Genomic DNA, 14007 nt, shown 5'->3' with positions numbered 1-14007 from the left:
GTTTTGAGATGGAAAGATGAAACTCTATGATAGCTTGTACACTCCCCAGGTTTCTCCCAATGTGTTTGGTCACCCCCCACCCCCCGTTTTAGGTCTTAGCTCTTCTTCTTGGAGTGATCTGAAATGTTAGATCTTCAGTTAAACATGTTGGAGGTTTTTTCATAATAAACATGTATGAATTATTGTATTTGTTTCTGTCTTTTTACACTGAGAGTGGTACTCTACCTAAATAAGTTCTCACACAGATCCAGTCATATGAGCATTTTCATTTTGCCCCCTAAGATACATGTATATAATGTGTGTCCAATTATTTACAATGCGGCAAAAAAAACCACCCCAAAAAACCCTGTGTAAATAGAGGCATTAGCCTGTTTTCACAAAGCAGTGTTTGACCTGTTAACATTATGTTAAGCAAAGATGAGCAGACCTCACAGTAAAACTCATTAAAGTCAGGGGACTTTAATAAAACTTTCATGTGTGGAAAGAAAACATTTGCCGATTATGATTCTGAAAAACATGCTACTATTTTTGAAATCTTTCCCTTTTTGCCATGATTTGGTCAGCTTTAGGTTTGAGTCAGAAAGCTAAAACTTGATTTGATCTAGGTAAACCAGCAAAGGGGTGAATGGATGACACTTGAATCAGAAGAGTTAATCCATGGCAGAGTACGCTTCAAGTTGTTAGGTAGAACAGGGAGGTGAGCCCTATCAGGAAATACTGTGATATTTCAACAATCCAATCACATTCATCCAAACGTTTTTGTCCTATCTTGTGATTGGTTCAGTTGGAAATGTGACAATACATGGCAGATGGATTCTCTTTCAATTGTACACACAGCACACACACAAACTGAAACAACTAAATAGTCCTCTTTCACACATAATAACCAAAGAACTTTTTTGGCCTTTATAACTGCTTGTCTTCTCGCTGGCATTGTTCCTAATAGTTTCTCGCTGATTCCAACAGAATTGCTTTAGATTGAACGTGTGTGTCATCACTCTGGATCTAATAAATCCTAAATTTGTTCAATATGGATTAAAATCCAGACTTGGTCCAGTTCGTCAGTTCCAGGACTCCAGATTCATTTTTCTTGGTCAAATAGTCTCTGCACAGCTCTGAAGTATGCTTGGGCTTATTGTGTTGATGGTATTGGTAGGCTATAAACCCAACTTCAAACAGAGTTCCCCTTTTTAAACCCAAATTTGAGCTGGGCTTCTCTGAGAAGATTCAACTACATAAACACATTTTCAGAAATGACAGTAAATATACACCTTATACACCTATCTTAATCAAGATATAGTAATGTAATTTACTTTTGTTGGTAAAACAGTTAATTTGAAATATCAAGGATAGCAATAACAACAATATTTTAGCAGTGAAAATGCTACATGTATAATTCAGAAATCCCGCTTCAGAGAGTCGTTTGCGTCAGCTGACCGTGACGTCAACACGTATGTCGAGAACGTTTGCTGAACACAGGAAGTTGAATTATCAGCTGATCCTGCTGGCTGTTGTTGATGCCTGAAGTTGCTGTTGTTTTGGACCCTGTGTTGCTCTTATCTGTCTCCTGACATTGAAGAGACATTAAAACCCCGAGAGAGGGACACTGTGGGCATCTACCGATTCTAACATCTGAAGTGTACCAAGAGAAGCGTTTTTTAAAGTCAGTGTCGACAGGAGAGAAGCTAGCCTCTTAAAGCTTGAACCCTCGGTGAGAAGAAGAAAAAACAGCCCACGGACAGGCGTGTTTTCTTTGTTTATGTCGTGCCAGTCTCAGCCGCTGAGTCAATTGTTTCTTTGCCTCGAATTTAGTTTTTTTCCCCTGCACATACATTATTTATATTTCTACATAATTACCATAACACGGAGAGCTACTAGCTCGTGTGCTAACGCTAGCCCATAGCTGTCGTTTTCGTAACCGACCGACAGTGGCTGAAAACAGGCTGACAGGTGAAGAAGTCGGCCTGGAGGGATTATTGTCGTGCCTCTGTATTTTTAAATGACTCCCACGATCTGCTAATATTGTTTATTGTATGGTTGAGGATCCAGCTGAGCACGTTGTTTTTATCCTCTGGTCAGTAAGTCAAGTTTGGCTCATCTCTTTGTTTACTCCTGAATCTGAATCAAGTTGTTTTTAAAACCGACCAACTCTGTGTACACAAGCCAGTAGTGGGTGAACCGACAGCTGGCCTTGTACGTTTCAGGCTGACAGGTTGCGTCATTTGTTTGTGTGCAAGCTGTGAGGCAGTGTGTGTGTTTGTCTTTAACCTCGTATTTAAAACGTCTGCATCTGTGTGAGCCTCAGGTACTCGGCCTCAGGTGTGCTGTGTGCAGTGTGTGGATGTCATTCTCCTCTCATGAGACATGTGATAAAGTGAGCATACTTCACTGTGACTTATAGATTGACAAGCTGTTTCATGCTCACACTCTTGAATTTAGCAGCTCTGTTAAAAAAGGAGAAACATGAATTGAAGGAGCTGCCTGAGGCCAAAGTGAAATCAGGGTGAGACAGGCTGAAAGAAAGGGTCCCTCAGAGGGGTCCCATTGTGTCTTAAGGTGAGCTGAGCTGCCCCACACTACTTGCCAATGCTGGATCTGGAGGTGGTGCCTGAGAGATCACTAGGAAATGAGCAATGGGAATTCGCCTTAGGTAAGTTTTGATGAAACCTTTTATATTAAAAAAACACAACTCGCACTAATGGAGGGGAAAGAGACGATAAAAAAACATTTACTGATTCCTGAAGCCAGACTCAAACAAACATAATAATTCACCTTTAATATCTCTGTGGGAAGTTTGGTTGTGTTCGTTTTTGTAAGTGTTATTGTGTCTGTGTTTCAGGGATGCCATTGGCCCAGGCCATCTCTATTCTTCAGAAACACTGCCGCATCATCAAAAATGTCCAAGTGCTATACAGTGAACAGGTTAGCAGGCCGAATGTCTGTCTTTGCTACGTTCTCTCGCTCATAAACAAAATTGTTAATGGGCCTGTTCAAGAATCTCCTTTTTAGGCAGCAGTACATGTTTGCAGTTTTAAGACGCCTCCTTGTTTGGCAGTAGTTAAACTAGTCCTAATAAGCTTCCCCCGCCCCTCCCACGCCTAAATTTACTATTATCCCCTTCGTAATTCAGGTCAGTGCAGAAGCTTATTACAGATTTGATATTGCTGTGTATGTAGACAAAACATTTCTCACCATTCACTTTATGAAGAAACTGTCCAGCAGAGAGCACTGAAGACTTTATTTTTGATTGATAAAGAGCTTCTCTCATCCCTAATCCTCAAAACTTTTTAAAAAGAATAAAATATGTTTTAGGAAAATATTGTTCACATTAATTGTGTATGTAAACAAAGGTTCATTTTTAGACCTTGTAATTCAGTGACTAAAAGGCGATATCCGTCCAGCTATTTTTAAACTCTTCCCACAGGGTTGATGCTATAAATACAACCAGTCAGAGAGTTTGTTTTTAAAAGACTTTGGATGTTGGACTCAAGATGTATTCACATGAGTGGCAGCAAGTAAAAGAGTCTCAAATAACAGTCTATGGGCTGTTTCAGTTTGGGTATGTGCCTTGTGTTTCTCTGAACTAAAATAAAGGTTTGTTTGCTTTATATTTGTTCACGAGGTCACACCGCCCTCTACCTGCAAGCTTGTGTTTGTCTCCCCTCCAGACGCCGCTCAGCCATGACCTCATACTGAATTTGACTCAGGATGGGATTAAACTGCTGTTTGATGCCACAAATCAGAGACTCAAGGTGGGAGTTGTGCGTGCGCGTGCGTGTGTGTGTATGTGAGAGTGTGTCTGTGGCAAAGATATGGCGCTGTTCTGCCTTGTTAAGGAATGAACATGTAACTTACCATGTGTGTCCTTTCTCTAATGTGTCTGAGTAACAGGTGATCGAAGTCTATGACCTGAGCAAAGGAAAGTTGAAATACTGGTGAGTAGATATGTGTGCCAACTGATGTGGACAGAGGGAAACTATATTAGACATTCAGCTGTCATAGTGATGTGCCTTTATCTACCACAGATGTATTTAATGGTCATTGTGTGTGATTTACATTTAATGTTAGCTCTTCAGCTACGAGTGTCAGAGTGCCGTCTGCTTATTGAAAGACGTCCCAGTCATGCACTGAGGTGTGATTGACTCTAGTGAAATCCATATCACTGCTCTGGAAATTGTTCCTCATCGAGCATGGCAGTCTTTATGAATGTTAATCAATGTTACACTGGCTCTTAGTGTGTTATTTTGTGTTTCAGTGGAGTCCATTTTAACTCTCAGGCCATTGCACCTACAATAGAGCAAATAGATCAATCATTCGGAGCTACTCACCCTGGAGGTACTGAACAACGGCAACACTTTAAGTGTTTTTTACTCATATACCTACATTTCATCTTTCTCACCTCTGTCATGAACGTTGTCCTCTTCTCCGCCGTCTAGTTTACAATGCTGCAGAGCAGCTGTTCCATCTCAACTTTCGAGGTCTGTCCTTCTCCTTCCAACTGGACTCATGGAACGAAGCTCCAAAGTACGAGGTGAGAATGTTTCGTCCGATTTGGCTCGTCAGCTGTTTAAAGAAAAGGCTGAGTGGTTGTTTCTTCACATCCGAAAGGAATCAGGCATCAAGTGATTACCCTTCACATGGACAGTCTGAGGGCAAAAAGCATGTTCCTAAATCCCCCTGAGCTAGGTGGCATCCTAATGTGAAGTCATTCATGACTGAATGAAGAAAACAAATGCATGCTGAGAATGAGATTGTGTTGCTTTTTGTTTAGTCCCAGAATTGAAAACCATCAAGCATTAAGCATAAATTCAATTTAAGCATTCAGATCTCAAAGAGTCAATGTAGTGTTATGTAAGCATTGAAAATCAGACCGCAGCAGGGACTGTAGGGACCTGGGGTAGTGTGCAGGCAGCATGAGTTCATGATTAAATTCTCTTAAACAAAGCAGAGTGCACTGCAGGTTTTTATTTACACAATCATCAATCTGGATGTTTCTACATACTTTTGCAACATGTGCATAAATACATGCAGTGCAGGAGTTGGGCCTTTGGTTCTGAACTTGTAGTGTACACTTATGGCTGTCTTGGAGGATGCATGGAATGAATCAGCTGCTCGGCTGTCTGCTTCCTTCGACTGCTTGCTGCTTTCTGAGTTTATTGATTCGGGCTTGACAATTTATCACTTCTTTTTGATTAAGCTATTTGCCTTTTTCAACACATTTGACATTTCATTGTACTGTACTGATTAAGCTTCACACCTCCATTTCCCCCCTGAGCTGCATGTGGAGTCTAATAAATGCTTTAGTGGGACTTATTGAAGCTTGTTCTGGTTGTCTGTAGATGTTTGCTGCTGCGGCTACATCTGAGGCTCTTTGGAAGCATGGGTCTTTTTGTTGGAGAAAAAAAAGATATCTATAAGTGAACAGATGGAAACACTGACAGCTGCAACTCTCACTTATGTTTATAATTAGTATGACTCATCTACAGCCACTTTGCATAGCTGTTGTGGGTGATGAAAAGTAAACTTGGAAATGCACAGAAAAACCGAACAAAAAAACCCCCTCAACTCTGCTGACTCACAGTGATTCTTGTTTGGGTACTTGAGCTCAATCAGGGCGAATGTTTCGCCCAAACAAAGGTCCAAGGGTGATTAACATGTGTCACACTAATAAATAGTATTATGCTGTTTGAGGTTTCCCCTCTGGAGCAGAGCTATTTAGGTCAGTCATCGTGTTATGATGTGTTTTACTCTCCAGTGCTTCAGCATAGATGACCACATCTTTCTGTGCTTGTCTACATGTAGTATCTGTTCATGTGCACACACAAACACGCTTTCTTCCAGTCTTGTACTACTCCCAGTTGTTTTGCCTTGGCAGCCTAACTTTGCCATGGGTTTGGCCTCCCTGCAGATTCCACATGGGGCTATGGTCAAGAGGATGCACATCTACACTGGCAACAACCTGCAAGAGACAAGGTAGCACACTCTGACACATACAGACACGCCAACACCAACTCTATCTTACCTCGCTGCAAAGTCTGTCTTTTTTATCATTATTTTATTGTTTGAAATCTTTGGAGGAGTTTGAGCTTCATCTTAATCTGCTTCAAGAACTGTGAAAGTCTTCTAATGATAAAGACCAAAACTGTGAGAAATCATATAATATGAAACTGTTTATCATTAGTTTATCAAAACCTTAAAAACAAGGGGGACACACTAATACGGCCTCTTCTCTCTCTGCTCAGAGCTCCAGTGATGCCGTGGGCCTGTTTTCTAGGTAACATATATGCAGATGGTGTGGATGTCCTCAGAGACCAGGCCGGGCCTCTCGGGCTTAAGCTCCGCCTCCTCACTGCAGGTGACATGTGCTTCTTTGTTGTGTTTGACCTGAGGACAAATTACCGTATGATGCTTTGGATTAATTTCCGACATATTCACCATCATTTGTCATTCTTTATTTTCTTTTACTATTGGTTAATTTATAGTAGTATTGTATTCTTGTGTCACCTTTGTGTGTGTGTGTGTGTGTGTGTGTGTGTGTGTGTGTGTGTGTGTGTGTGTGTGTGTGTGTGTGTGTGTGTGTGTGTGTGTGTGTGTGTGTGTGTGTGTGTGTGTGTGTGTGTGTGTGTGTGTGTGTGTGTGTGTGTGTGTGTGTGTGTGTGTGTGTGTGTGTGTGTGTGTGTGTGTGTGTGTGTGTGTGTAGGCTGCGGTCCAGGTGTGATGACTGATGCTAAAATAAGGACCATAGAAAGAAACATCTTCTTTGGAGACTCTTGTCAGGATGTTCTGGGTGCTTTGGGCTCGCCACATAAAGTATTTTACAAGTCTGAGGACAAGGTAGGAAAACTTGAACTCCCGAGTTTAAAGAGGAGACGACGTTCTTGTTCTTTAAACTTCTTCTTTTATCAATTCCAACCTGTGGCTCCTCTCCCAATCTCTCTCTCTGATTCCTGACTCTATTTATCTACTACCTACTGTCCTATCTCTAAATTAAAAAGCTAAACAATGTCTCTTTAAAAAAAAAACAAAAAAAAAACTGCCTGCTGGCTTAGTCACATAAAAGTTTAAAGCAACATTTTTTTCCTCTGAATGATCATGCTGAAAGGAAAACAAGAAGTGTACTAGAGCTCATAGTGTGTCCAAATATGTGTTATATACTTCAACATCTACTAAACATGAAAAATGGTCAATTTAAATTAAAAAAGAAGATGTTTATTTCTTTTTTTGTCTCGTTTATTTTAGATGAAGATTCACTCTCCATCACCTCACAAGCAGGTTTCTTCTAAATGTAACGACTACTTCTTCAACTACTTCACCCTCGGAGTGGTAAGTAAAGTCAGCCTGAGTCGACGTTTGTGTGTTGAAGCCATAGATCCGGGAGCAAAAGAATGAATCACCTTGTTAGAGTTAGTTTCTTGTATCTTGTTGATTGGGATGTAGTTTGGAGGCAGACGGTTTTTAAAGGGTAAAGAGAAGGATGCTTCTGGATCTGTCTATGGGAGCGGATCAGTACATCCCTGTTTTGTAACTTACTGCTGGCTTGTGGGAAAAATGTATCAACCATTCCTGATCTGGTATGTTTAATTAAGTAACGTGTGATAAGTCATAGCAGTCAGTGTACAAAGAAAACGAATGTGATGTTTTCACAGAGAACTGAGCTGCCTGAGTGTAAACTGCCAAAGCTTTTGCCCTGACTTTACGAGGGCGGACATCTCTTCACTATGTCGGCCTATTAGACAATCCTGTTATACATTATACTTCCACATGGAAGATGTTTTTATGCTCAATATTTTTAAAACTATTAACCTCAAAGATCATGTTTTCTTGTTTTTCAGGATATCCTGTTTGATTCAACAACACACCTGGTGAAGAAGTTTGTCCTCCACACCAACTTCCCTGGACATTACAACTTCAATATGTAAATATGTTTGACCTCGTGTTGTTCCTTCCTCTGAAACTGTCTTTATTTAAACTGTGTCATCCTCTGCATGAACAATGAAGACACTGTCAAGTTTCTGCCTTTGGTTTAATTTGAGTGACTTTTGCTCTCATCACAGATACCATCGGTGTGACTTTAAGATTCCACTGGTCATCAAGAAAGGTAAGACAGTTTCCCATCGTGCATCTTTCAAATTAAAAACACAGTGTGTCTCAGCATTCATGGTTTCATGTAATGTGTGTTTCTTCTGTCTTTGTTATGGTGCACTTTAGAGGGAGCAGTTTCTCAGATGGAGGACTGCATCTTAACCACCTACAGCAAGGTCAGTTACAGAAAATGACCTGTTGACCTGCGGTTTCCAGATCAGACCATAGATATGAGATTCAAATATTATGTTCTACAATATTTTTGAAATCTGCCACATTGAACCCATGACACCAAATGAAACAGTTTTGTTTCTGTCAGCGTCATGGATATAGGTCACGCAGCACAAAACTGCAATAAATATTGTATTTGGCTGCTGTTGTCTTCTGATGTTACGAGTCAGGAAGAAAGATGACTGTAAAAGAAAAAAACAGAAATGATAGATTTCCGAGGGAAATTCAAGTAAAATGTAAAAATCAAGTGAAACTGTAAGCGGTTTAACTTGAAACAGGGCAAAACAGTTGAGCTTCATGTCAGCAATGCAGCGATGATCAACAGTTGTCTGTCTTAATGCACACTGACATTGGAAACAGCAGTATCACATGGAAGCTAATATAATCACCATGTTAATAATCAATTTTTATGCAGGTGGTATGATGTTGGGATCAAACCGACGTTCACTCTTCCCACAGCGTTTTGAATGTTTACATTTTGTCTCTGTCAGTGGGATCAGATTCAGGAGCTGCTGGGACATCCTGTGGAAAAACCTGTAGTGCTTCACAGGTAAACGCATGCTTTTTTTTCGATGCACACAGATAGTTAATAACACTGTTACATTGTCATTGTTATTGGTCCAACACACGTTGAATATGATTTGTTATGCTGTGTTAATGTTGTGGATAAAGAAAAATAAAAGGTCTTTGTCAAATAAATGATAATTTCGACATAGCTCTCTGACATAACTGATCATGTTTGTTGTGTTTGACAGGTCCTCTTCAGCCAACAACACCAACCCCTTTGGCTCCACGTTCTGCTTCGGACTGCAGAGGATGATCTTTGAGGTCAGAATACCATTCTCTGTAGCATTAGCTAGCATTAGCATTTTTGTAATGTGTGTTAAATGAGGTGCACTATGTAGATTTGGTCGTGAAATTTGAAAGATGGACAAGTGAAACAATTCAATGATATTTTCTGAACTGAAGACACAAAATGTATCCAAAGTTAAAAACGGGTCCCTTGGAAACGGTTTGGAGCAGTTTCACTGTGGTGGGCCTCCCACCATCACTTCTCACATTTATCTTCAAACAGTGTTACAGGGAGCAGATAATCTTCTGAGGACATTTAGTGTACATGTGCCACAGAATCTGTACACTTCTCTAACGTTCCCATTTCTCTCCTAAAACTCCATACTGCTCCTTTAATGTGACGGCGTTGGTCATCTGAATGGCTCATATAAGAAAAACAGTGTGCAGGAGTTTATCTTTGCGTGTTTGATGGACACGTTGTTCTTTTGCTCACCTGTCTGATAAAATGGATGTGAAACTATTCTTCTCTATGAGCAATATGAAGGCAACAGGAGTGCACACTCACAGCTCACCAGTGGCTAAGAATTGAACTTGTCTCTATGTCTGCATCAAACGTAGACTGTCCGGAATTCTGTCACAAACTGAGTTGATTTTTCTGTGATTTTCATTTAGCTTGTACAGGAAATGGAATTGAGTGCATAATATACTTATGATTATATCTGACATTCAGATAGGAGGAACATTGAAGATATTGAGGTATTTTCTGGTTTCCTCAAAACATTGTTCGACTCAACAAAAGCTTTCACACATTTTTTAAACAAAGAGTATTTTAGCTCCATATATGTGCATGTGATCCTGTACATTCTAACGCTGTATGTTTATACCTTCTGCAGGTGATGCAGAATAACCACATAGCATCTGTGACCCTCTATGGAGCCCCACGGACCACCAGTCAAGCCAGACCCGAGTCAAGTAGTAGTTCCCACTGAACAAGTGACCACAACCATATCCCATCTGGCCTCTCCTGAATCTAGTACCTCTACTGACTGAACCTCGAACCCAGAGCCAGATTCTGAACCAAGCAGACCAGAACCAGAACAACACAAACATCCTTGCTCAGCTCATATGCTACTCATCTAACAGGACACAAAATCAACCAAATCAGACCTGGAACTTATCATCTATTGTCTGTGGTTCCTGAGACGCAGTCCTTCAGTCCGAACAATAAACCCACCCTGGACAAGGATCTGGTGTCATGGTTTCTGTGCTCAAGCCCTGATGCTTTGACATGAAAACAATGTAAACAATACTCTAGTAGAGATCAACTGTTTCCTGTCTCCATGCTGCGTCTGCATGTAACAAGGACCACAGAAGAAGAACTCTTCAGTCTGCAGATAGGAAGGCATGGTTTACCCAGTAAGGTGTGACAGCAGTCTGTCCAATAACCAATAACAATATGGTGGAGAATGATCAGCATTTAAACATCATCTGAAACCAATCTCAGCGTTTAACATCAAACATAGAGTTGTGGAGTTGTATCATCGCCAATAAAAACTGCTGCAGCCAAACTCTTGAAACCCACTCTGGCTTGACCCGCTGAATACACATCAACCAATCACACTGCCAGCACAAGCAGGCAGCACGGCCTGTCTTCCTGCCACAGCTACACAACCAGAACCAACTGTCTTCAAAACCTGGACACGTTCAAACCGCAGGAACCGAACCAGCCCAACCCAGAGCCACCAAGAAGCTGTTTCCAAAAACAGCCCAGAGAAATCCAGAGTTTGTCGCAGAATAGAAGAAGCAAACACAGTCAGAGTTTGGAGCGTCACGAGGCCATCGAACACGATCACAGAGGTCGGGTGACCAGATATGAAGCCAAACGATCGAAACACCCATCATCAGCACTGTTGAAGCTCTCCTCCCTCTTCCACCTTTCTTCCTCTTTACTGTTCTACAACTGTCTTCAGTGGTGCCCACACACACACACACACACACACACACACACACACACACACACACACACACACACACACACACACACACACACACACACAGCTTTATTCACCCACAGCCGTTTGGCACTGCGGGCATTTGTGTCTGTGTCTTTGTGTACACGCATACATGAGCATCTGCATGTGATTGGTCGCTGGTTTTAGAAGGGACATTTTAACAGACTTTAATTTAAACACACACGCACGCACACACACACACACAAAGCATTTCAGTCCCTTCACGTCTGTACTCGCATGTATTTCGAATACATGAGAGCCAGTTTATCTTTTGCTCAGACACGGAGACATGCAGGCATGACACAAGCATTTGCATGAACTTGGCTGACATTTTGGGAAAGTTGAGAATAATTATAAGCACAAACTGGCAACCTGATCGTTATATTTGATGCTGCATGTTGTGAGGGGAGTTGTCCTGGCACACAGTTTGTTTTTATTTCTCTCTGGCCTGTTTCACTCACAGACGCATTTTAAAAAACCATTTTTCCATTTGCACTAAAACAAATCTTACCTGATTGGTCTTTATGTTTGATCCTCACAGATTGGTTTGTGGAGACCTTTGGAGAGATAGCTGAGTGTGTGAGTGTGTGTGAGTTTTTGTCCATGAGTGTTGACGCAGCAAAGATGCACTTTTGCTGATGTCCTCTGTGTTCCTCTGTTGTTCATCTCCACATCTGACTGATACATTGCAATTCATCCGTCAGCAGTGTCTGCATTTATTTCTTTGTTCAGTTGCCAAAAGCTATAGCCAAAGACATTTCAGGATGATTCACTTCATTTGATCTGCTGACATTATCACTGTTATCTTCTGTCTGAACCGGCCCCTTTGGAGAGAGTGGCTCCTTTCCTCCGCACCTATTGTTTGCAAAGAGAAGTCATTATGAGCCTTTCAACCCAGCTCCTAGTGTCTGTAACTTCACAAGATGACACATGATATGAGAGGCTTGAGAACAAGCTGCTCGTTGTTCGTCAGGCAGAGACACGAACAAAAGCACCAACTGCTGTCATCTTTCCTCCGGCTGTCTCTTGTTCAGTGCTTATTGTCATCTGAGTGCTTTAATTTAAAGAATCCACATGATTGTTCTGTGGAGCTCGTACGTGTGAATCCATTCTTATAATGGGACAGATCATCAATCATTCCATCGTCCAAACTTTTATTTGAATCTTCCTCCCAATCTGTGCTTTGAATACTTTTTTTCTTTAATTATAAGCATTTGAATAAACTGTGTATTAACTACAGTTTATTGTCCTGGGATGCAAATGCCATTTTGTGTTTTTCTGTATGCTACATTTTGATGGGTTTTTTTCGGGGTTTTTTATCATCACATGAAGGCATCAGAGTCAGTGTCTGTACACATGAGCCCATTCTCGGTGAGTCAGTAAAATATCGGATTTTCTTTTCTGAATTGGTGATTCTTTTTGGGGGTCGATCAATCGATTGACTGATTGAAAATGCCTCCACAGTGAGCATCATCTTACCAGCAACATCCACAAGCAGCTACGTTTTTTTTTTCTTCCGGTAACAGAAATAACATGGAAGCTTTTTCATCACATTTTCTAAAAGATATAATTTAACAGAGTTAAAGCTCCTGTGAGGAAGTTTCAGATTTTCCAAAGAGGACGCCATCATTGACATAAGGGGATGGATAGGTCTTAACGCCACTGATCTAGTTTGGAACCTGTGTAACAAAATATCAGTAAAATATGTCTATCATACAAAAAACAGCAGAAAAGGAGAACACTCACCAGTAAAAAGCAGTTTGAGACGAATGCCTGCAACAAGACTGAAAAGAGACAGAAAAGTCAGCACGCTAAATGTCCTTTACGTTTCTTTTATCTGGGTAAGATGGACAGACGTGTTTCAGCACCAGGCCTTTATCAGCGTGTTTGTTTCTCTCACCCAGATAAAGGAAACATAAAGAACATTTAGCGTGGCGTCTCTTTGTGTTATTTGCAGAGTAAAATGTAAAAGAGAGGCCCTGAAACGTTTTTCATCTGACTCCTTCGCTGTACGTAGCTGCACAGATGTTGAAATGATCCAAGTTGCTGATAGTCCTGTTGGCTTTTGTAGGTCACAGAGAGGGCATGTTCAGTCTCTTTCATGACCAGCTTAAAACTCCTTACTGGGGCTTTCATTTCTGATTCACTAAAAATTGGATTTCAAGTAAACGTTTCAGTTTAGTTTTCTTTGTTGTTGAATAATTAGTCCTCTCCGTTCGGACAGTTAGCGGATAATGTTTGAGGTCATTTTAAGGTACGAATGGCCACATGAGAGAGCATCAGAGGGAAAGCGTTTCAGCAGATGACCTCCAGCCCGTACGGCCCTGATGCTTGGAGTCAACGTTGATGTACATGCTGTAAATAGTTGTGTGCTCTTATTCCAGTGTCCTTTTATTCACGTGATCTTTGACGGCACAGACACAACTGACTCAGGCGATGGCTGAGTATCTTAATAATCCTCCATGATATGGATCACACGCCAACTCAGGAGGAGGCTTCAGCTCATACACCACTCAATCAATCACTGGAAGCTTTCTTTTTTTCTTTTTTTTTATTCTGGACCACTCAGTATTGACACATATTGTCCTGTGAGTAGACGCGTGTTGGGTGCGAGTAATAAGTCCTGCTTCAGCTCTGCTTGACCTGCTCATTAAAAGCCACTAGATACAAAGCTCCATGTAAGCAGACAGAGGAAACGCTATCTGACAGGGAGCTGTGGTAGTGGTGCTTTTGTAGAGAGGACAGAATCTGAGTCCAGCGCTGTCATGTTGCTGGATTTTACACCGCTTGTTTACACTAGAGGAAGCAACGAGTAAGGTGCTGGGGTTTGTGGAAGCAGGAGAGGGTTTATGATTTATGAAATATGAATTCAAACAGATAAACTCATCTT

At 41.1% G+C, this 14007-nt stretch overlaps 1 protein-coding gene across 9 annotated transcripts; it reads left to right on the top strand.

The window, feature by feature from the left end:
• The first annotated feature begins 1451 nt into the window (after positions 1–1451).
• phaf1 (phagosome assembly factor 1) lies at positions 1452–10291 on the top strand. 9 transcript variants are annotated; one of them, XM_079345611.1, is made up of 18 exons: positions 1452–1711; positions 2306–2374; positions 2557–2650; positions 2840–2922; positions 3669–3752; positions 3892–3935; positions 4256–4335; positions 4437–4531; positions 5876–5973; positions 6243–6355; positions 6701–6834; positions 7240–7323; positions 7833–7915; positions 8055–8098; positions 8209–8258; positions 8805–8863; positions 9069–9141; positions 9999–10291. In XM_079345611.1, exons 3-18 carry the CDS (start codon positions 2587–2589, stop codon positions 10092–10094), a joined length of 1284 nt encoding a protein of 427 aa, XP_079201737.1. In that variant the 5' UTR covers positions 1452–1711; positions 2306–2374; positions 2557–2586; the 3' UTR covers positions 10095–10291. The 9 variants fall into 9 exon arrangements, with proteins under 9 accessions (XP_079201737.1, XP_079201736.1, XP_079201738.1 ...); XM_079345610.1 differs by having other exon boundaries at positions 2535–2650; XM_079345612.1 differs by lacking the exon at positions 2306–2374.
• Positions 10292–14007: the final 3716 nt, after the last annotated feature.

This window comes from Symphodus melops (assembly GCF_947650265.1).
Source record: "Symphodus melops genome assembly, chromosome: 6".
Classification (NCBI taxonomy): Eukaryota; Metazoa; Chordata; class Actinopteri; order Labriformes; family Labridae; genus Symphodus; species Symphodus melops.
Note: the sequence above shows the minus strand (reverse complement) of the source record. Positions and strands in the feature narration are given on the sequence as shown.

Coding starts and splice junctions, on each gene's coding strand:
- phaf1 (XM_079345612.1), top strand. CDS start 2,587: ATGCTGGATCTGGAGGTGGTGCCTGAGAGATCACTAGGAAATGAGCAA. Junction 8,099..8,208: donor TCCACTGGTCATCAAGAAAG/GTAAGACAGTTT, acceptor GGTGCACTTTAG/AGGGAGCAGTTTCTCAGATG. Junction 8,864..9,068: donor AAACCTGTAGTGCTTCACAG/GTAAACGCATGC, acceptor TGTGTTTGACAG/GTCCTCTTCAGCCAACAACA.